The sequence below is a fragment of the Amphibalanus amphitrite genome, unplaced genomic scaffold (assembly GCF_019059575.1).
Source record: "Amphibalanus amphitrite isolate SeventyFive unplaced genomic scaffold, NRLGWU_Aamphi_draft 000547F_arrow, whole genome shotgun sequence".
Lineage (NCBI taxonomy): Eukaryota > Metazoa > Arthropoda > Thecostraca > Balanomorpha > Balanidae > Amphibalanus > Amphibalanus amphitrite.
The window spans coordinates 284729-306804 of record NW_024882041.1 but is presented as its reverse complement, the minus strand read 5'-3'; the positions used below and the strand labels follow the sequence as shown (position 1 = coordinate 306804).

The 22076-nt window shown below is 50.9% G+C and overlaps 1 protein-coding gene across 2 annotated transcripts in view; it reads left to right on the top strand.

Moving 5' to 3' along the window:
- The window catches only part of LOC122393659 (Golgi-associated PDZ and coiled-coil motif-containing protein-like), a 37649-nt gene extending 21265 nt beyond the window's left edge, over positions 1-16384 (top strand). For both annotated transcript variants that reach the window (XM_043389887.1, XM_043389886.1), the window contains exons 4-11: positions 329-496; positions 883-1058; positions 1349-1474; positions 8187-8283; positions 8640-8765; positions 9119-9243; positions 13875-14034; positions 14707-16384. In XM_043389887.1, coding sequence (XP_043245822.1) covers positions 329-496; positions 883-1058; positions 1349-1474; positions 8187-8283; positions 8640-8765; positions 9119-9243; positions 13875-14034; positions 14707-14880 — 1152 coding nt within the window. In that variant the 3' untranslated portion in view covers positions 14881-16384. The remainder of the gene's footprint in view (positions 1-328; positions 497-882; positions 1059-1348; positions 1475-8186; positions 8284-8639; positions 8766-9118; positions 9244-13874; positions 14035-14706) is intronic.
- Positions 16385-22076: the final 5692 nt, after the last annotated feature.

The following is a 22076-nucleotide window of genomic DNA, read 5'->3' as shown; positions in this document are numbered from 1 at the left end:
CGCTGTCTCCGGCCGGGTCGGTGCTCGCCGCCGCCCGTTTTTATCAGAGGCGGCCGCTCTGCGTCTGTCATCAGGCTCTGAGCGGCGGCGGCAGTCGTCTGGCAGGCGTCTGTCGGCCGCCCCCGCCCCCGCCCCCGCCCCCGCCCGCGGCGCGATCCCCCGCCGCCCCAGAGGTGATGACAACTCCCGGTGTTCGGTGTCCTTTGAAGCCGGGGAGGCGAGACATAAAGAGGTTGGCAGGACGAGGCCTGAGCTTTGAACCGTAGAGCTGCAGCCCTGCTCTCTGCTGAGCGCGGCGCGCACTAACAGTTGTGTGTTTGGCCGACAGGCGGCGCTGGTGCAGGCGCGGGACGAGCTGCAGCAGGCGGAGGCGGCGCGTCGGGTGGCGGAAAAGGAGATGCGTGACCAGCTGCTGCAGCTACACGCTGCCCAGCTGCAGCTGCACAAACACACAGCTGCCGCCGCCGCCGACTCCGACACCATCATGAAGAAACTGGTGAGACCAGCCCGCCCCCTCTGTCTGTTTCAGTACCCCGTGAGGCTATAGCGAGTTGCGAGTTCTGTAGAAATCGTTTCGTACTGATCGGGGTTTCTACTTATCAGAAATTGAACCGGTTTAGTATTTGATCGCTAGAATCCAGGCCTGCATGTTTAATGTTCATGGCAGGTTGCGACGTTCGCCTGCACCCTGCAGTATGTTATTTTCTTCCATAGTCAAGGACACTGACCTTCACTGTCTGATGACCACTTGTTCCCAGATCTCAGACCTGTACTCTGTGCTCTCCAGGACTCTGAACTGTGCCGTGTGCTCCCCAGGACTCTGACCTGTATTGATCGCGTGCTCCCCAGGACTCTGACCTGTACTGACCGCGTGCTCCCCAGGACTCTGACCTGTACCTGCGGCGCCGTGACCTGCTCCGGGAGGAAAAGATGGTGTCTGAGCTGCAGCGACTGCGCTCCGAGGTGGACCAGCTGAACGCCTACATCGTCAGCCTGCAGAGCGAAGTGGTCGGCTGCCGGCTGGCCGCCAAGTACATGGACAAGGAGCTGGCCGGAAGGTGGGCGATAGGGAGATATCAACGGGGATTGCTTTAAAGCAGCCTATATCGAACCGAGTCAAAGACCTCTGTTTACTGTTATGCAGAGGCCTATGACTGAGCATAATGGATGTAGCAAGGATATAGCACATTACGACACTGGGGAGGGCACCAATAGCCCAGCAGACCTAGCTGTCGCGTTTGATTCGTGTTAACCATGTATTTGCCGTTGTTTCCCTTAAGGATTCAATGGATCCATCGGACTAAGCTGCCCCTTTGGACCCGTGCTGATCTCCGTTGTGCCCCGTTAGGATCCAGCAGATCCAGCTGCTGGGCCGGGGTCTGCACGGCCCCGAGCACGACCGGCTGTGGGCGCAGCTGGAGGCCGAGATTCAGCTGCACCGACACAAGACGCTCATCAGGGCGTGCCGCAGCAGGTGCGTACATACGGACCGCGCACAGGGACAGGGCGGGTGGGCGAGGTGCGCCAGTGAGCAGAGGGGTACAGGGGAGAGGGAGGGCAGATGGGGGTGGCTGTATTCACAGTTAGTCACTGTAGCCGCCGAGCCGCTGTTCGCTGTAACGGACATTATTTTCGATTCGTTGGGTGAGATGCTTTTGGTGAAATGCGAAACTTCAGCTAATGATTTATTCATATATATTACTGACCGGGCCGACGAAATTATTTGGAAACGAGGTTTGCAAAATTGACGGAGGCCCGAGTGCGGAGCACGAGGGCCGGAGTCAAATTTTGCAAGCCGAGTTTCCAAATAATTTCGTACGGCTGAGGTCAGTAAGATTTTTCCTACATGCCGCATATACCCGCTAAGTAGTTTCGACAGGTTTTGGTGACACTTTTATACAATTGTTTTGTCCATAAATTCCTAACAGTGATTGCGCTACTGCTGTGGATAAAGCTTTAAAGGAAATTGATAGAAGAAAATGCATCAAAACACCTTACTTCAAAAAGAATCGTGTCTGAAAATATCAACTCAGAATGGCACAACAACTGGATATCCAAGGAACATAATACATGAATATTTTGCCACGACATAAGAACAAGAAGAAGGCATAATATTCCTAGTGATTAACGTGAATTTTCCAGTGTTCTTGCAAGAATGTTTTCTTTATTTATGTAATCGTACTTTGCTGATGCCCTATAATGGCTAAACTTTCGTGAAATACATTATATTTTCCATATTTTACATGTTTGTTTCGAGGAATGGACTACAACTGTCAAATAATAACGCAATAACTTAGGCCCAAGTTATCAGTGGACATATCAAACGAAGATAAGACAACAAGCGATAACGGATTTCGATTACCTAGGCGCACAACTTACCATCATTTCGGCTTTGTAACCAATATAAATATTTCAAAACCCTTGATAAGCAGAGCAGATATTTTTTACCAAAAAATGTTAGTTTTCTAATTGTACGCGGCAAATATCATGCAATAATGATGTCAAATATACATTCCCTGTCAATTATACCTCTGGGCTAATGCGATAATCAATAGTTTAGAGGTCATTGCCCTGGGCAGTAAACTCGGGCAGTAAACTTTTGTTTCCTGCCCGGCCTATCAAATAACATGGCATTTTGACACCGACAGTTTCTTGGTCATAGTTTTACTGCCCGGCTCGTGCTGTGCTTAAGACATACCCCGGCATGTAGGAAATCTTAGTTCATCTCTATGTCTTGTCGTTAAAGCTTTATGCATCTTACGGCTCAGTGCTAAATCAATTAGTATACACAAAACTACGCATCGTAATGCGGCAATCGAAAAGCCAATTTTAGCCTTTTTCGATGACCTGGAAATTTAAATTAAATCTCGCGGGCATCGCACGCGAATATAACTAACGGCGCCGCCACATCTATACTACTATTTGAACAGGATCCATCTGTTTGTCTGTCTGTCCGCCACGACGTGTAGTGGGTTCAATTTAGCCGGCCTACAGGGCAGACGGTATATCGTAGGGGGTTGAAATTTGCACACCTTATAGGTGACAGAGCGGGTCAGCGCCTTTTCTAGGTTTCGGCTCGCTGGGGTGCACGGTTCGCGCGTGGGGCGCGCTGGAAGAACGTCAATGAAATTTTGATCGGTTCGTATATCTTCATTGAGAGCCGGGGTCGACAAACTTTGTGAGCTAAATGCATGCCGATCGGTGGCGGGTGCCTCGCATTGGCGGATGGGCAAGTTTTAATTTGAATAAAAAGTGGCGAGAGAATGTGTTGATTTTCGTTCAATGGAAACAGTTTGTGATACGAGTATACAAATGCACCACGTTTGCCGCAATGCGTCACATTTGTCCCAAGGCTCCATCTTCGTCGCAAATCGCACAGTTTTGTCAAATATAGTCCGATATGGGTGCAATTTGGTGCCAAGATGCATGCTCAAACAACAGGTACAGATGCACCGCACTTGCCGCAATGCGCCACATTTGCCACAAAGCGCCATTTCCGACAAAATCGAGTAAGGGTAATGGAATGGCACGAATAGGGGCAGAGCTGGGAACACTTTAAGTCTGATATTTTAGTACTGATTGGATCCAATTATTCTGTGACCTGACATGACCCAGCGGTGTTGGTAGGGGTAGGGGTAGTGGTAGTGGTAGGGGTAGTGTAGTGGTAGGGGTAGGGGTAGTGGTAGTAGGGGTAGGGGTAGTAGTAGGGGTAGTAGTAGGGGTAGGGGTTGGGGTAGTGGTAGGAGTAGTAGTAGGGGTAGGGGTAGTAGTAGGGGTAGTAGTAGGGGTAGTGGTAGGGGTAGGGGTAGTGGTAGGGGTAGTGGTAGGGGTAGGAGTATGGGTAGTAGTAGTGGTAGGGGTAGGGGTAGATGTAGTGGTAGGGGTAGGGGTAGGGGTAGGAGCAGTGGTAGTGGTAGGGGTAGTGGTAGGGGTAGGGGTAGGGGTAGGGGTAGTGGTAGGGGTAGTGGTAGTGGTAGGGGTAGGGGTAGTGGTGGAGGCAAAAGTAGAACAGTGGCCCGGGCTGATCCCAGCGGACGAGAGGTGACCTATGTGACCTGGCCTGACCCAAAGCGACCGGGGCTGACCCCTTTGACCCGTCTTGACCCCGTATCACCCAAATTTCATCCAACAACGCCCTCAGAACAGTTTTTTTAATTCTCTTCACATTTCCGTCCATATCTATGCTTCTAGACGACACATCGACATGAATCAAACACCATTCGAAAGCAAATTGGCTGGTGCCGCAATTTTTTCCTACCACGCAGCAAAGCAAGTGGCGCAGCCGCTTGTCTATCTTACTATTTAAACAGGATCCATCTGTCTGTAAGTCTGTCTGTCCGCCACGCCGTGTAGTGGGTTCAATTTAGCCGGCCTACAGGGCAGACGGTATATCGTAGGGGGTTGAAAGTTGCACACCTTCTAGGTGACAGAGCGGGTCAGCGCCTTTTCTAGGTTTCGGCTCGCTGGGGTGCACGGTTCGCGCGTGGGGCGCGCTGGAAGTACGCCAATGAAATTTTGATCGGTTCGTAGATCTTCATTGAGAGCCGGGGTCGACAAACTTTGTGGACTAAATGCATGCCGATCGGTGGCGGGTGCCTCGCATTGAAGGATGGTGAAATTATTGATTTTGATAAATGGTGGCGAAAAAATGTGTTGATTGTTGCTAAATGGGTACAGTTTGTGATAAGATTGTACAAATGAACCGCGTTTGCCGCAATGCGTCACATTGGTCACAGGGCGCCATTTTTGCCGCAGCTCGCACAGTTTTGTCAAATATGGCCCGATAAGGGTACAATTTGGTGCAAGGGTGCATGCTCAAACAACAGGTACAGATGCGCCGCATTTGCCGCAATGCGCCACATTTGCCACAAAGCGCCATTTCCGACAAAATCGAGTAAGGGCAATGGAATGGCACGAATTATTCTGTGACCTGACATGACCCAGCGGTGTTAGTAGGGGTAGGGGTAGTGGTAGGAGTAGTAGTAGGGGTAGGGGTAGTGGTAGGGGTAGGAGTATGGGTAGTAGTAGTGGCAGGGGTAGATGTAGTGGTAGGGGTAGGGGTAGGGGTAGGGGTAGGGGTAGGGGTAGTGGTAGGGGTAGTGGTAGGGGTAGTGGTAGGGGTAGGGGTAGGGGTAGGGGTAGTGGTAGGGTAGGGGTAGGGGTAGTGGTAGGGGAAGGGGTAGTGGTGGAGACAAAAGCAGAACAGTGGCCCGGGCTGATCCCAGCGGACGAGAGGTGACCTATGTGACCTGGCCTGACCCAAAGTGACCGGGGCTGACCCCTTTGACCAGTATTGACCCCGTATCACCCAAATTTCATCCAACAACGCCCTCAGAACAGTTCTTTTTTAAATTCTCTTCACATTTCCGTCCATATCTATGCTTCTAGACGACACATCGACATGAATCAAACACCATTCGAAGGCAAATTGGCTGGTGCCGCAATTTTTCCTACCACGCAGCAAAGCAAGTGGCGCAGCCGCTTGTCTATATTACTATTTAAACAGGATCCATCTGTCTGTTTGTCCGCCACGCCGTGTAGTGGGTTCAATTTAGCCGGCCTACAGGGCAGACGGTATATCGTAGGGGGTTGAAATTTGCACACCTTCTAGGTGACAGAGCGGGTCAGCGCCTTTTCTAGGTTCCGACTCGCTGGGGTGCACGGTTCGCGCGTGGGGCGCGCCGGAAGAACGCCACTGAAATTTTGATCGGTTCGTAGATCTTCATTGAGAGCCGGGGTCGAAGAACTTTGTGGACTAAATGCATGCCGATCGGTGGCGGGTGCCTCGCATTGAAGGATGGTGAAATTATTGATTTTGATAAATGGTGGCGAAAAAATGTGTTGATTGTCGCTAAATGGGTGCAGTTTGTGATAAGATTGTACAAATGAACCGCGTTTGCCGCAATGCGTCACATTGTTCACAAGGCGCCATTTTTGCCGCAAATCGCACAGTTTTGTCAAATATGGTCCGGTAAGGGTACATTTTGGTACAAAGATACATGCTCAATCGACGGGTTAAAATGCGCCGCATTTGCCGCAATGCGCCACATTTGTCACAATGCGCCATTTCCGGCAAATACGATTAAGCGTAATGGAATGGCACGAATAGGGGCAGGGCTGGGAACACTTAAAGTCTCATATTTTAGTACTGATTGGATCCAATTATTCTGTGACCTGACATGACCCGGCGGTTTTGGTAGGGGTAGGGGTAGGGGTAGGGGTAGGGGTAGTGGTAGGGGTAGGGGTAGTGGTAGGAGTAGGGGTAGTGGTAGGGGTAGTGGTAGGGGTAGTAGTAGGGGTAGTGGTAGGGGTAGTGGTAGGGGTAGTGGTAGGGGTAGGAGTATGGGTAGTAGTAGTGGTAGGGGTAGGGGTAGATGTAGTGGTAGTGGTATGGGTAGTGGTAGTGGTAGTGGTAGGGGTAGTGGTAGGGGTAGGGGTAGGGGTAGTGGTAGGGGTAGGGGTAGTGGCAGGGGTAGTGGTAGGGTAGGGTTAGTGGTAGGGGTAGGGGTAGTGGTGGAGACAAAAGCAAAACAGTGGCCCGGGCTGATCCCAGCGGACGAGAGGTGACCTATGTGACCTGGCCTGACCCAGAGTGACCAGGGCTGACCCCTATGACCCGTCTTGACCCTGTATCACCCAACTTTCATCCAACGAAGTCCTCAGAGCAGTATTTTTTAAATTCTCTTCACATTTCCGTCCATATCTATGCTTCTAGACGACACATCGACATGAATCAAACACCATTCGAAAGCAAATTGGCTGGTGCCGCAATTTTTCCTACCACGCAGCAAAGCAAGTGGCGCAGCCGCTTGTCTATATTACTATTTGAGGTGACGTAGTTTCTGTCTGTAACCGAGGTCGCGACATGGTGCTACGTAGCGCGGGTTACAGGTCACATCGTTGCACCCACCGCGCTGAAATTTGCGCAACTTATAGAACAAGGATGGACAACGTGCCTTTGGGGGGTCTCAGCTCGATCGGATCGATAGCGAGCGCGTCGCGCGTGCCCGAAAAGTGCAAATTCGCGTCATAGACTTTACATGTATAAATCGGCTTGCAAAATCGGGCGAAAATGGCAAAATTCGCCCGACACGGGTCCGGTACTCGTGCAATATCTCGGTAACCGTGCGCCCGATCGGTACGGGGAAAAAAGCATCGTGTAGAGAATCGAACGGGCTATCGAATGATGTGCGTTGCGGATGATGGCACGCGCCACGTGCACCCGTGAGGGCGCTTTTGTTTGAAAAATTGACGTTTCGGACGGATTTTGGATTTTATTTTATTTTCACGTGACCGTCAGACTGAGAGAGTTAAAACAATGCCTATTGGCAAGGGAAATGTACCGCCTCTCATGGAAAAATTGTGAAAAGCTAATTGATCAAAAACAAGGTGGAACAAATCGCTGGAGAAAATGGTATTTGTCCATAATGTGCCACTAAATAATTACACGGGATTTGCTGCTTAACCTGATAAGTTTGGCAATTGAAAATGCTATCATTAGAAAGAACATTCAATTCTCTCCAAGATCCAATCATCACGTTTGCATGACAAGCAACAGTACTCTTAAAAATATAAATGTTTTAAACCTCTGCAAAACCATTTTTAGCGAAAATTATCTACGCCTTTCATTTGTCACAAAACTACGCACCTGAATTATAAAACACATTTGACAGGTTCACTGAACTATTGACAGGTTCTGAAGTAGAAAGCATGCTTATCAGACACGGGCACCTCGATCCGATGGATATTTTTTTTCCAAACCAAAACGTTTAGCCATCAAAAAGCAATCGACCGAAATGGATAGATAACCCAACCGACACAAGAACAACCAAACACCCGCCGATCGTAAATACCCCCTTTTCGCGTTGCGGAGCACGCGGGTCACCCTAGTGACAGACTATTTACAAATATGTACAATACCGTATTGGAATAACGTGATGAGGCGGCAACAGTCAGAGTGTAATGTATAATCGATTTCAGTCGTGGAATAATCACCCGAGCTTAGCGATGTCGTCTGTGATTGGTGAGCTGGGAATGCTACTGTACCGCATTCGTGTCACTGCCCCATATATTGGCGCGTCCTGCACTTTTAACCGTCGCGTCCCTTGCCGTCTTCGGTCTCCTTCCGTTCCACGCTACCTCATGTCGTCCCGTACTATATAACCCGCTCACCCTACTGCCACCAGGTCGTGGCGGGACCCTCCCCCAGAGCCAGCCGTGTCCGGCTCTCGGCTGGTCACCGTCACAAAAGCCGACAAGGAGGGACTCGGCATGTCCATCACGGTGAGAGGGTAGTTTGGGAGTTCGGAAGGGGGAGTCACGGAGCGGGGAGGGTGTCACGGGTGGAGTTTTAGTCCAGGTGGCGCAGTCAGCCGCGCACCGTGGGGGCGCTGAGGTCAGGCCGCCTGCCCGTCGGGTGGCAAAGGGACTTGGTCGGATGAATATTGACGGACTGCGTGCTTTGTCGCTAGTTTACGGTTGAAATGTGAAATAAGCCCTGCCGTGCCGTCCGTTAATTTCATAAATGTGACCCCGTCGTATTCCCTCGTGCCACATCCAGTGGCCTTAGCCGAACCCCACCGCTCCCACTGACCCACGCTAACCCCCACTGACCCCACCGCCCCCTCTCTCACCGTTAGGGCGGCGACGACCACGGCGTGCCGATCGTCGTCTCTGCCCTGAAGCCGTCCGGTCCGGCGGCTCGCTCTGGCCAGGTGCATGTGGGCGACACGATCCTCTCCGTCAACGGCATCAGTCTGCAGCAGGTGAGGAAAGGCGGCGGTGACCGGTCTGGTTTGGAGGGACGGGGAAGGGTTCACGTGATTCGGGATTCTTGGATTCGGGAAACCATTTTCGACATGAGTGGAATACTCCACGTGAAGTCGGTGTCTTATGGAATTCAATAGTCTAAGAAAGCTCTTACTTTGTGGTACCTACTCTACTTTGGTAGCTGCTTATGGGTAGCGATTACTAATAAACAATTGGTGAATATTGCCTAATTTACTCTCTGCCAGTCTTTCTCTAGAAAGCGGTTCTGAAGCTATATCCCTCCGCCCGCAGGTTCGTCACGACGAGGAGGGGGAGGTGCTTAAATTCCCCCCCCCCTCACTGCCCCCAGGTTCGTCACGACGAGGCGGTGGAGGTGCTGTCCTCTGTGACGGGCGACATCCGCCTGGAGCTGCTGTACCTGCCCACGCTGCCCGAGGACGTCAGTGAGGGCATCTACGACATGGAGCGCTTCAGGTGAGGTCGGGGAAGTCAGAACGACGTGGAGCGCTTCAGGTGAGCGGCCGGCCATCGGGAGCTGAGCAGGAGGGCCTTTTATGCTACTAAGCCACCAGAGGTTAACGGCAGGGAAGGGTATCGGTGGCATGGCCGGAACAGACAGTTGCTGGCGAAGCGGAGCTTGGTTCGTTTATGAAGAGTCGAGTGCCGGTGGGAGTTTTAGGAGGCGCTCTGTCAATGGTACCGAACGGGATGATATGGTCAGATGTTATTGAAGGATTGCATTTCATTGATATTCAATTGTCGTTTTTACTAGCTTTACTGGTTTCAGCAGAGATCATTTTATCTGAATGATTTTATCCAATTGCAACGATTTATCATCTTCAGTTCGATTTTCCATTCGCTTCAGCGCTGTGTAAAAATGATGACATGGTAGATGTTCTGGGTTTGGCACATCTGCCAACGAATACCGTGATTTGCAGCCTGCGAAATGTCAGCTCACTGTTGAATCACTCAACCCGCCGAAAGATGATATTTTCACCCGCTCGCGGGCACACAGGGCGTGTGCCAGTGGTATTCTGGCATGTTATGACAGCTCGAAGATACACAACCGTACACACCGGAAAATAACACACACAAGCGCATTCTTTCGCCTCTGTCGGGTGACCTCTGTTCCAAAACACACTAAAAGCTTAATCTGCTTTGAGCAGCTTCACTAAACATTGCCGTTGGCACCTCACAAAGAGTTGGAGCGGGCGCCTCAGAGGGCGCGTCGGGACTCGTCCTGCGCAGTTGGGGGGCTCCGTGTCAGTCCAGATACGGTGGTGGGGTGTGACGTCCGCCACCTGCCCTGTGCTGACGCCAAGGTCACAGAACAATGAACGTGGAGGCATCCAAGGCGACTGGGATACCATACCTGAAATCATACCGACGTCTGGCGAAGCCTCGAAGGGACTAGGCCAGTGCAGCTGCTCCGGGCCGTCGCTAATGGGTGACTTTGTCAAACGGGATTTTTATAAGCTTGTTACATGTGCTGGTATTTGGATGTGGGTCGATAGCACATCATATGAAAGAGGCGACGAATCTATAAGAATGCATATGTGTGCTAAAAAAAAACTGTCACGGCAGGAGATGAACTCTTCTTTCTATTGTTGCCATCCCATTGCAACTAAATTGTTGGCGCTTGTACGGTAGTGGAATTACGCTCTCAGGACATTCTGAATCCTATAAATTTTGTAGGTTATCGAGATAAAACGAGATCCCGCTGTCGTGATGAGTAGATCTTGTTGTCTTTGGTGTAAAGCCCCCGCGACAGCTGCCAGCATTCTGTCCGCTTTCGAAGCTGGGTACTTCTAACTGAGCCCTTACATAATCTCTTTCTCCTTCAAGTCGATCCTGCTTACATAAACAGGTTGTCTTCTCTTCCAATAAAGTTGCTTTCTAGAAATCGCCTGAAGGCACACCAGCAGAAACCATCAACATTTGCTCCACATGTAAACTATCAAAGACCTCCAAACATTTTGTAGTGGCAGCGGCTTGCTGCCTCTGACAACACGGGCTGGCTATGGAGCTGTCAGTGTGCGTGAGTCGGCGCCGCTGTGAGTCAGACGTTAGGCCCGCGCCTCACATTACCACCTGCCAGGGAACAGCGACACGCGTTATAGGCGATACGCCAGAGGCAGACACGCACATTCCGGGACTGACGCCGCGTCACCGTTCCCCGGGGGAGGGAGGGGGCGTCACGCGGTGTGTCCGTAACTGCGCCGCTGCCGCCGAGCTGCCAGGGGGCGGGTATTTGTGGCCGGGGGAGGGGGCTCGAAGGACGTCGAGGAGTGACAGAGGGGGGGGGGGGACGCTGGGGACCGCGGGGAGGGGGACCTAGAGGACCTCGGAGACTGACAGAGATTGACAGGCTGGGCGGCCGTTGATGGGACTGGGAGTGTCGGCAGTCGGTCCGACTGGCACCGGCCGAGGCGTCTTCCCAGAGCTACAATATATTTACACGACCGTAGAATGCTCCACCGAGATGAATTTAAGTGTTACAATCAAATGACGAAGCACTCTGGTGAACAGCATTATATGTAATATATTTAATGGAATAACCTTCTGTTCAAAATTCTAAAAATTGCCAAAAGTTACCAAAAACACTTGAATATATTTCGGAGGCGTTCCTTCATCGGTTCAAGTGATAAACATTTATAGCGCCACATTTGCCGTTAACATATCTGATCCATGTTTTTAAATATAAATCTCGCGTCTAGGTTGAGATGTGTCTTCTAATTTACATCGACAGAATTACCTTTACAGCGTACGAACAAAATTAGCTCCTACACTTAACAGGTTAATAGGTCATAAAGTTGATACTATTCACACTTACAATGTTAATAGGTTACAATATAGGGAGAGAGAAAGCGGGCAGGGATGAAGGGGGGGGAATTCTAGGCAGATCACATTAGTACTATGCCTACCAAAAGTAAACACCGCTGCCTGACAGGATAATTAAGCATGCAAACGAATGAATGACTTGAATGAATGCACGAATGAATGAAGTATGAAAGAGAGGGGCATAAGCATATTATAGGTGAGCAGTCGAATAAGAGAGAGAGAAATACACACAATAATAATCGCTTCACATGAAGTGTGTGTGTGTGGGAGGGGGGGGGGGGGTCGTTCAACAAATCGAAACACGTCTCATACCAGAGCCTATGATCAATACCCGTGTGGTATTCTAGCTCCTACCGGGGACCCGTAACGGACACCACTACGTGACGGTTTACACGATCGTCCATGATGCCACGTTTGTGTTGAGTGCTGGTCGCTCGTCTCTAATATGAAGAGATTCAGCAATCTTTCTCTCGCGCTCAGTCTTGCACACTTGCATTAGTGCAGCTGTCACGTGTGATGGGCTCGGTTGTATGCCACGGTGTTCTTCCCGGAAATGGTCCCCGAGAGGTGAATCTCTGCGTTGGTTTTTGGCGTCTCGTAAATGTTCATTGTACCGGAGTCGCACCATTCTGCCGGTTTCCCCGATGTATGTCTTCTGACAGAGGGTACACGTCAGTTGGTAGATGACTCCGGATGTGTGACATCGTCCTCGAAGACCCGCCGCGCACGCATGACAGCGAGCTCCTCCCGGGCAGGGTGGGGGTTTAAGGGCTGACCGTACCAGATGTTGTTTGATGGTGTTATCGTTCGTCCAGGCCACTCCCAGATCCTGCTGGCCGCTGCCCCTCACCACCGCCTGTACGGATCTTGTCAGCTGGTCGTCGATGAAGGGGAGAACTAGTCGGGTGATTGATGTTCTGTTCCTTTTTCTTTGGTCTGTGGATTTCATACAGTCTTCAATGGCTCTGTTGATTGTCTTGAGCTTGTATCCATTGTCGGTGAAAAGGTGTGTGATCCGTGCGATGCTACGCTGCCGTGCGTCTTCGCTGCTTGAGAGTTTAAGAGCACGTCGTATTTGAGCATAGATGACTGATTTCTTGACCTTCCATGGCTGTGCGAGATTTATATTTAAAAACATGGATCAGATATGTTAACGGCAAATGTGGCGCTATAAATGTTTATCACTTGAACCGATGAAGGAACGCCTCCGAAATATATTCAAGTGTTTTTGGTAACTTTTGGCAATTTTTAGAATTTTGAACAGAAGGTTATTCCATTAAATATATTAAGTGTTACAAATGAAAATACCGACGATGGCAGGACAGCAATATCAAAGGACTATATACTCGCCGATAAGTTTGTGCAATTTAAAATGTTTTCTTGCCTATTTTGGTAGTATATCTAGAAATGTCACATAATTTTAATGAAAATGCTCATCCTGAACGTACAGTCATTGCCAGTTGCTTAGTTCCTGACTGATGCATTTGAAGGGATAATGAATATACTTCAAGTGATAAGCGTAGAGAAACTTTTTTCGTACCTAGGTCTTGCCCTGAAAGGTGCCCAAGGTAGAGAGGCAGTTGCAGTGTGTGTCACCTGTTTTGATTTCGTCACACTCTGTGGTGTTTCGGACGCCGGTGAGTAATGTTGTTGGTGTACACATCTCGGTGGCATCAGCTGTAAAAGCAGAGCGGCCATTTTTCCGCTGTGTCGCATCCCGGCGGCGGCCATAACTCCACGTGATTTGGCCGTGGTGTCAGCTGCACAGCGCTGAGCGCGGCGGGGACTAACGGCGACCGTCCACCGCCGACGGCGCTCGGCTGTCTCAGACCGACCCTCGGCTGTCTCAGACGGACACTCGGCTGTCTCAGACCGACCTTCTGCTGCCTCAGACCGACTGTCTGCTGTCTCAGAGGGGTTCCATGCTGTCTCAGACCGTTTGCCGTCTCAGACCGACTGTCTGCTGCCTCTGACTGGTCATTGGTCACTGTTGTCGCAGATCATCTGGTTTCTCAGACGGGTCATTTGCTCACGGTGTCTGACCCCACAGCGACCCCAGCCATTCACTTCATGCACCATGATGACACCTGCTTGAAACCGATGACCATTCGCTGGTATTTTAATCGGGTCAGCTCTCCGTAAATACAGCTGTGCGGCCACTGGGTCACACATGTACCATATGACACCATTTTTCCCGGCCAACCGGCGCTACCATACATTAGCGGGCGCTGATCGGTACTGATACCCTGCCACTGGGCCGTCAGGTACAGTATGTCGGACGAGGAGGCCCTGGTGACTCCGGTGACCCGGCCCGCCCCGGCCGGCCCCCCGCCGGTGCCGCTGGCCCGCTCCACCCCTGTCCGACGGCCCGGAGTGGCCACCAGACGGCTACCGGAGCCCTCAGCAGCGCCCGACGGCCCTCAGGTGAGAGGTGGGGAGGGCTTTTCGCCTCATTTTAGTGCAACTTCAGTGATAATGAGTGGTGGAGGTTAATATCAGCTCTCCGGATATTTTAGGCAGTGTGGTTGCCGGTTGGACTGCTGCACGTCTTTCGCGTAGCTAATCCTAATAGTTATTTGGTGCTAGTTTTCCTCATTTTCTACATTCCAGCACGGGCTATCCAAACATTTTCCACTACCTACACCTATCTACCCGTGCCCTCGCCGCTCCCTCACTCTGTAAACACCCTTGCCGCGCTCAGTCGTCGGTGTTGGCTCCGGCGGCCCCGCGGCCAGGATACTCTCCCGCAGTAAACACCCCCTCCCCCGTCCCCGGTCGTCCCGTGTGTCCTGACGATGGCCGAGGGCGACCGGGCACAGGCCGCGCCCACCGCTCCGCCAAATTACACCCAGTCATCGTCACTCGTGCTACTACGGGATGCTCGGTGAGCGCAGGGGGTCATGTAATGTGGACACTCGTGACGGGCCTGATTCAAGTCACCATCACTTCTGCCTGAGTGTGGCGGTTGTTTAGACGGGAGCTGTTACGTCTATTCAAAGATTGTGTTCCGAGATTAGGCTGTAGCTGTGAGATGCCTCCCGTCTGGAGGTTGTAATTTGTACCGGAGTGTGGCAGCAGTCGTTCCCGTGTTGACAGGAGGTCTCCGGGAGCGGCTCCCCGGACGGCTCGGGCCCCTCCCCGCCGCCGCCGGGGCCCGTCAGTAACGGCGGCGCGTCTCCGTCCGTCCCGGCGGCACCGCTCACCAACGGCGTCCCTCCGACCCGGCCGGCGACACTCGACCAGCAGCTGGTCCCCTGTCGAGAGGTGTAACACAACCGACCGCCCGATCAAAGTGCTTCGCAGCAAGAATTCCAAGGTACCGTGACTATAGTAGGGTGATGCTTTGGCATTTCTCCACGAGGTGACGGGAGTCTTCGTCGTATGGCGATACCACACAGAGCGGGTTGCTGTATTGTCACGAACGGTGTTATACGAGTCATGTAACAGTTACCTATCGGTAAAGCAATTTCCATTGCTATCATGGTACCAGGGTGGGAAAAGTTTTGCCAGTAATCAGAGTTTGCTCATGATGTTGACATTACTTTAAAGGCTACATTTTTTGTGTGTTAAACAAAACAATGCCGTTTTGATACCAAAGTAAGTTATATCATGAGGTAATATATTAATTGTTTTAAAGTTAACCTTTTTATTTTGTAGCAGAACGCCCATTAGGAATATGTTGCAGGTATGCTAAGTGTCAAGCTAGATGTACTATGTGTTTCTTGCCTCCTTCGCCATAGCTTCAGTTTTACTACGAACTCTGAATATCGTAAACAATAAGCACTGCATTCCCAGAGATTATATATGTAATAGGAGTCGGACTCTCCTGGTTGCCACCTCACCCGCGTTTTATACTGAGAGACAGCTGACGCCAGGCGTGCTGGTAAATTTCGACAATCGTGCACTGTCCTGTCTCGCGTGTTAAATGTTACGGCAACCGTGTCGGGTAGATGCGTAACTCTTCTGAAGTGTTTCGCGGAAAAAGGTACTACGCGAGTGTCCAATAATTTTCCGTGTTAATTAAGAGCCGTCGTATTTTTCTCGCGGATGCCATGAGACGCTTTTGAAATCCGGCGTAGCTATTAGCCTACACTCGGAAAATGTCAATGGTGTTATTCTTCCAGTGTTTGTATTGCGGCTAACTCCGGAGTAATAGGTGCATTTGGCCAGGTTGTGTGTCGGTGTTAGCGTGTGAAACCGGGGTCAAACTGTGTGCTGTGCTTTTCGGGCGTGGGGGAACGGATTATCGAGGTGGCGTGTTTTTTCGGCGCTGAGCGCATAGCGCAGTATCGGTCCATGTGCACAAGGTTGTCGCTCTCCTCTCCCGTGTATCATTGCGGCCGGTGGTGGCGCACAAGGTTGTCGCTCTGGTGGCACGCGTGTCGATGCCGGCGTTTGTTGTTCTGGGCAGTGTCGCCGGGCTCCGTTCGGGACCGGCGAGGAATGCGGGCTATTTTCGCCTCTGGTGGCGCAGCACTGCCCGCGGCCGATGGGTGCAGGGCAGGGGAACTGCGCCGGAGAGGGCGGCCTCTCGGTCACTGCGCGCCACCTCAGGGCAAGGGGTGCCCCCCTCAGTCGCCACCCGGGCCCGGCCGGTCGACCCGAACCGTGTGATATGGTGTCTCCCGCTCACCGTCCTGTTGCTATCTCGTCGCTCTTAACTGCTCCGCTCTGCGCTTTCTCCGTGGGTCTGTTTGGGCTGGGATTATTAGGCTTTTTGTTGCATATTTTATTTGTATTGTTAAGTTTTGTATAATAAATTGCTTTTACTCAATGCCTCAGTGTTTCGAAAAGTGAACCTATGTCGCGCTTTTGAAACTCAGAAGTCTCAGTACGCTTTACATTAAGAAAAAATATTTCAGACCCTCTCACCTTTATTATTTTATGATTCGTGGTTTCTTTTTTATGGTTTGCCATACATCGATCTTAGAGTCTTCAGTTGGTAGCTTGCCGATTTCAGCAGCCCCTGTTTCATATGAGTTTATTGATGTGTTGATTTCTTGATACCATTCGTTATTGTTGTGGTGACGGGATTTATACCGCCTCTGTCCGTGGCCGTGTGGGCCGGTGTGTGTCGCTGCCTGCCCCTGTGTACGGCCGATGAATAACAGTGGGCGGCTTCAGAGGCGGTGTGACGTCGGAGAGAGAGTGGCTGACCGACCGGTATGTGGCGCCTGACCTTCTCGGGGCCTCCAACGCAAACAGCGCGTCAGTCGCCCCCGCCCCCGCCCCCGCCCCCGCCCCCGCCCCCGCCCGCCGCCCCGCCGGTCACCGTACCGGGCGCCATTCATGGCCGGCGCGGCGGGCGGTGCTCGGTGCTCTGATTCAGAGACAATACAGCAGACTGCCAACACCTGACATCGGATGCAAACCAAAAACGGCGGGAAAGAGATTGCACACAGATAGGAAGGATGCATGCGAACACATACTTCTTTATATATAGAGAAGCATGTAATACAGTGAACAGCTACCCTTTCTTAGAACCGTCCGTCAGTGGCGGATCCGGGGGGGGGGGCAAAATGGGCATTTGCCCCCCCCCCCAAACGGCATAATTTTAACATTACGCCTATGGACGATGCATGGAAAGAATCGATAAATTGTTATGGTTTGCCCCCCCCCCCCCAAAAAAAAAACTCTGAGCTGGATCCGCCTCTGCCGTCCGTCGAAGGATGTGGGGCTGCGAAAATAAAGACCTCAAAACTAATCGAAATTGGTCTGTAATGGTCGCCCATTTAGATTTATCCGTTGATGTTGAGGCACGCCTTTCGATCTCGCTGGTAATCATTTTGCATTGTGCGGGGGCCCGGAACGTATTGTGATGCGCAGATTTGTAACGATGCGCATCTGTTGACAAATACGCCACTTTGATCTAATCCAAAAGGCCGGGAAGCGACAGTGATGGCAGAGAAGCGGTGCCGGCGGAATCTGCCTGTCTTGGTAGACTGTCCCGCCGGACACCAGAGCATTGCGGGTAGCCTGCCTTCCAGGCAAATGGCGTCGGGCCGGAGACAGCCCGAGCGCAGCGCGGCTAGACCGGCTCGCTCGTTTGGAATGTCTCCGACGTCCGTATGCTTCTGGGCACCGTGGATGTATTCAGGATTATGAACAAATGGATGTTTCTCCATAATATTCAATATATTTCAAGCTATGGTTCTCAGAGCTGTGCGTGTTTTTTTTTAAAGCTATTATCTGTTTTCCCATACAGTTTACCGAGCTCCATTACAAGCCGCACTGTCCAATGTTGACAAGCGTTGATGCTGAAGTGGGGCTCTCACTGGTGCACTATTTAGACCGATGCCATTTTGAGTGGATTCCCGTGCTGTTTTTGGACGAAGGCACGTTCTGGGCCTCACTGTAGCACGTGCCACCTCCGAACGACGCATGCCTTCCCAGTGTGGCGGCCAGTTGGTAAACAGGCGAACTGCGTCTCGGGCGAGAGTCGCGGACGCTGAGTGATGGCCACTGGGCGCCGTTGGCCAGAGTCGCGGGGGATCAATCAGACCACGGTGTGTCGTGAGTCACGAGCTGTTGAGTCATACTCGGCGAGTCGGGGGCTGGCCGGGTGTCTGAGAGGACCATCAGTAACGGCTGGGGAGCGGACAGTGTTGTCATTCCACGGGACAGGCTGAGTAAGGGCGGTATAATTCATCGCTGGACGTTGATGGCTGACACTTTATGATAAGAAAATGAGCCTCTGATGAAGGTGAACATGAATACCTATGGCTTACTGCTGCACTATTGGTATGTGAATTTATGAATGATTCAGCCGCGTTGTCGAAGATTTTTGCGCTCATTTTTCCCCAATCCCGTTCTCCCCCGTATCCGATGCGCCGGACCGGAGTTAGAGCCCCTCGCGGTGACCACTCACTGGCTCGGCAGCTGGTGCCGCGCTGACCTGCGCGCCGGCCGGCGGTGTTGCGTAGGTCAGACAGGAGCTGCGGCCGGCCGGACAGACTGCGTGTGTCACCGCCAGTAAGGTGTCTAGCCTCTCCGCCTGGCGGTGGGCCAGTGTCGGCGCACGCGCTCTGTCCTTCCGCCGCCGTCCTTCTGTCCGACACGGCCAAAATAGCGGCCGCCTGCGTCTGGCAGCCGTCGAGGAATGTCGTGGACGGGGCTGTGACCTTCCCTCGGCGGAGGGGTATCACCCCGGCGGCACTCTTCCACCACGGCTCCCGCCATCGTGCCTCTCCCGGGCGCCAAATCTGTCACATGTGGGTCAAGTTCGCCTGTATCCGTGACGGCTTTTAGAGACGGCGGCGCGTTAGAATCTTTATATTTCAGAATTAGATACGAGGTGTATCTCTGACTTGGCATGCGCTCCGTTCTAGTTGGCTGTTAATCTCCATTATGAAGATACAAGCTGGCAACTGGAGTGAGTTGTGAAAGGTCGCCGTCCCTTTCGACTGTCGACCTTTGCACGGATCATTTCGGGACGGCCCCGCTGATTTACGATGTTGTTTTATCGTGTGGCGTTTCTGTAAATTGCCGAGGTTTGAGCTATGTGAAATAGTCCGGATGATTGATTAGGGGTGTTGGGTTCATCGGTAGTTCGACAACAGGTTTGAAGAGCTCATGAATTGAGAGATCTTCGGAAAGTTACACAGGTATGCCTTCATGCCTATATGCATATTGATAGCACCTACGTGCATTAATATAGTATGCCTACACGAATTCGTACATCAATAACAATGCAAGCGCACATAGGGGTGCCTACGCTTAAAACAATTAATGTTTGTCACAATCCCTCTAAAATCTTTCAGTCCACAACGTATGAATGGTTTGACCCATCAGCGCAATAATGAAGGAAACAGAAAAACGCATAAATTTGAGGTCCAGCAAATCTTGCATCGCACTTGGCATGAGCCGTTTCTTCTTTTTAGGATCACTTTAACCAGCCCAACGTACACAGCTAGAGTTTGCTACATTTAGATGCATGGGAATAAAATATTTTCTTTCAGTTTTCATTAAAGCATCTGGTATAAGCTGGATCAACATAGCAGGATGTGCATGACCGACGCACCCGTGAAGGTTCTGTTCGTTAATGAAACTTTCAGTTTAGTGTTTTAGTGGTGGAGTCGGTGCTGGCGAGCAGTGCATTCCGAACCATGGAGAGATCTCTCGCTAAAAATTGCTGCTTGGCCTTTGTCTGTAGATGGCTAGAAGCCAGAAGCAGTCCATAAAAACTAAAAAGGACACAGCACAAAAAGTTTATGAAAAAGCAGGTCACATGAACCGAGAAACTTTTGGCAAAGCTCTTTGTAGGATGGCAGATGGGATGTCTTTGTGTTGATTCAGTAGACTAAAACTAGATGCCGGCAGCGCTCGTGCGTTGCCTTGGGCCAGAATTGGAGGATCCATAGCCCAATGACTTCATTAAAAACCGACTTTTGTGTCGCTAGATCGACGTTTCCCGGGATCAGAGGATCCCTCGTCAAAACCGTTATCCGCCCCCCGCACGCGCAGCTTGCACCCCTCGGATATTATCTCGCCGGAATGTCGTGATCAAATGTATTCTTCTTATGACCTGCAAGTTTTGAACCAGTTAGAGCTGCCGTTTACCCTGCAGGCGTGGCAACGTACGAAGGGGTGCAATCGGCTTGCACGTGCATAGCTCATGCACCACAGAGTTTAGCTCAACCAAATGTGCATTATTTTGGAGGCCTTGCCTGGGACTACCATTGAACCGATTTTGAGGTTGATAGCTTAAAATTTCTTTGAGCCAGAGGACCTCACGTCAAAACGGTTTTCCGACCCCAGCACGTGCAGCCTGCACCCCTCGCAGACGGTGACCCCCCTGGAAACTGGTTCAAGCTGTTACCGATGTGTCCCGCCAGTATGGCTTTGCCCGTGACCTCGGGTTGACCTGTAGCCTTGACAAAAAAATTTCGTGTCACCGAAACTTTGAAGTGGAATAGCATGTGCCACGAAGCACCGAGCGAACCAAGGCCAGCACCAAAAGTTTACCTCGCCGGAAACGAATCAAACGGTCCCACTTTCGTCCCGATCGGTCCACCCATTTTGACTCCAGGTCCAAAAAAGCTTGGACAAACTCACATACTCACTCACTCACTGACAAACAGGTTCAGCCGCCTTGGTTCAGCCGAACTTTTTTCAGCGACCCACCCAGACCCTGCCCAGACCCACCAATGGGAATTTCCGGATGCAAAAGCATGCTATCGCATGCTTTTGATCCTCCAATTCTGGATAAAAGAATAAACTTAGGCGGGTGCGAAAGTTGCTAACCGATGGATTGGTGGTATCTTGAGGCAGGAGTACCGTCGAAAATTGAAACATCCTTTAGGGCTTGGGCCATAAAAGGAACTATCCAGTGGTGAAAATAATGTTTTCGAAAACAAAATACTGAACATGCCATTGAATTCGTGGGAATGTGGGCGGGCGCAATTAGTTAGGAGGGCGCAATACACCCACTTTCCCCTACATCGGTTAGGGATGAGGTGGTGTCTTGCCCATTTAACTTAAGGTGTCAATGAGCTCTAAGGCCTCCAGCATATTATCGTTTCAAACTGGCGCAATGCCTTCAGAATAGTGATAAATACCCATGTATTTTGTGATTTGGAAAACAGACTTCAGGATTCGCAGTCGCCTGTTTTTTTTTAGGTAGGTTCGTTTGTGCATTTTACTGTGCACCGTTTAAAGAAAAGTACTGCTTTTCTAAGCACAAAGAGCGCTTAAGTAGGTAAACCGCTAAAAAAGCAGTGGCTGATGCCGATTGTCTTCTTCGTCCACAATTCAACAGTTCTCTTTGGAAAGCCGTGTACCCTTGGTGAATATATTTATTGTTGTGCGACTCTTGTACACGAAGGACACAAAAACATCGTGGGCCAACCAAAGCCTCTAATCTGGAGGCAAATTGGCGACGTTAGCCGCTTTTATGAGCCACTGTGGGCCTCGAAAGTACACGAGTTTTGGCTCACAGGATTAGTAAATGTCGATCATTGGCATGCATGATTTGTTAGACATTGCAGTTAGAAGGACATTTTGCACTTCGAGTTTTCTACTACTTGAATTTGAAAGAACAGGTTTTACCGGTGCAAAATAAAAGTTGATCTCGATGATCCGATAGTTTAGAAAAGACAGACAGAAGTCAATTTTTTATACTTCCTTGCGAAGGCTTATAGGACCAGACAGGAAGTCATGAAATGGGAAAATTTCATTCAGCCTTGAGTTTTAACCCGCGCGGGGCTGGGGTCTCCAGTCGAACGCGCGGGGCTAGGGGGACCACATCTGGATGAATTTCAGGTCGAGGTCAGGTCAAGGTCAGGTCAAGTGAGGTCAAATTTTGAAGTTGGTTGTTAAGGCCTAAAAAGGTGTCTATCTGATGCAGTTTTTCACGGCAAATCGAATGGTGCTATTTTTGTTTCCGTACGAGGTCTAGAACTTCAAAAAAAAATCATTTTTTCAAAAAAATTTGTTTGTCGTGACGTCATAAAATATTGAATAACTTC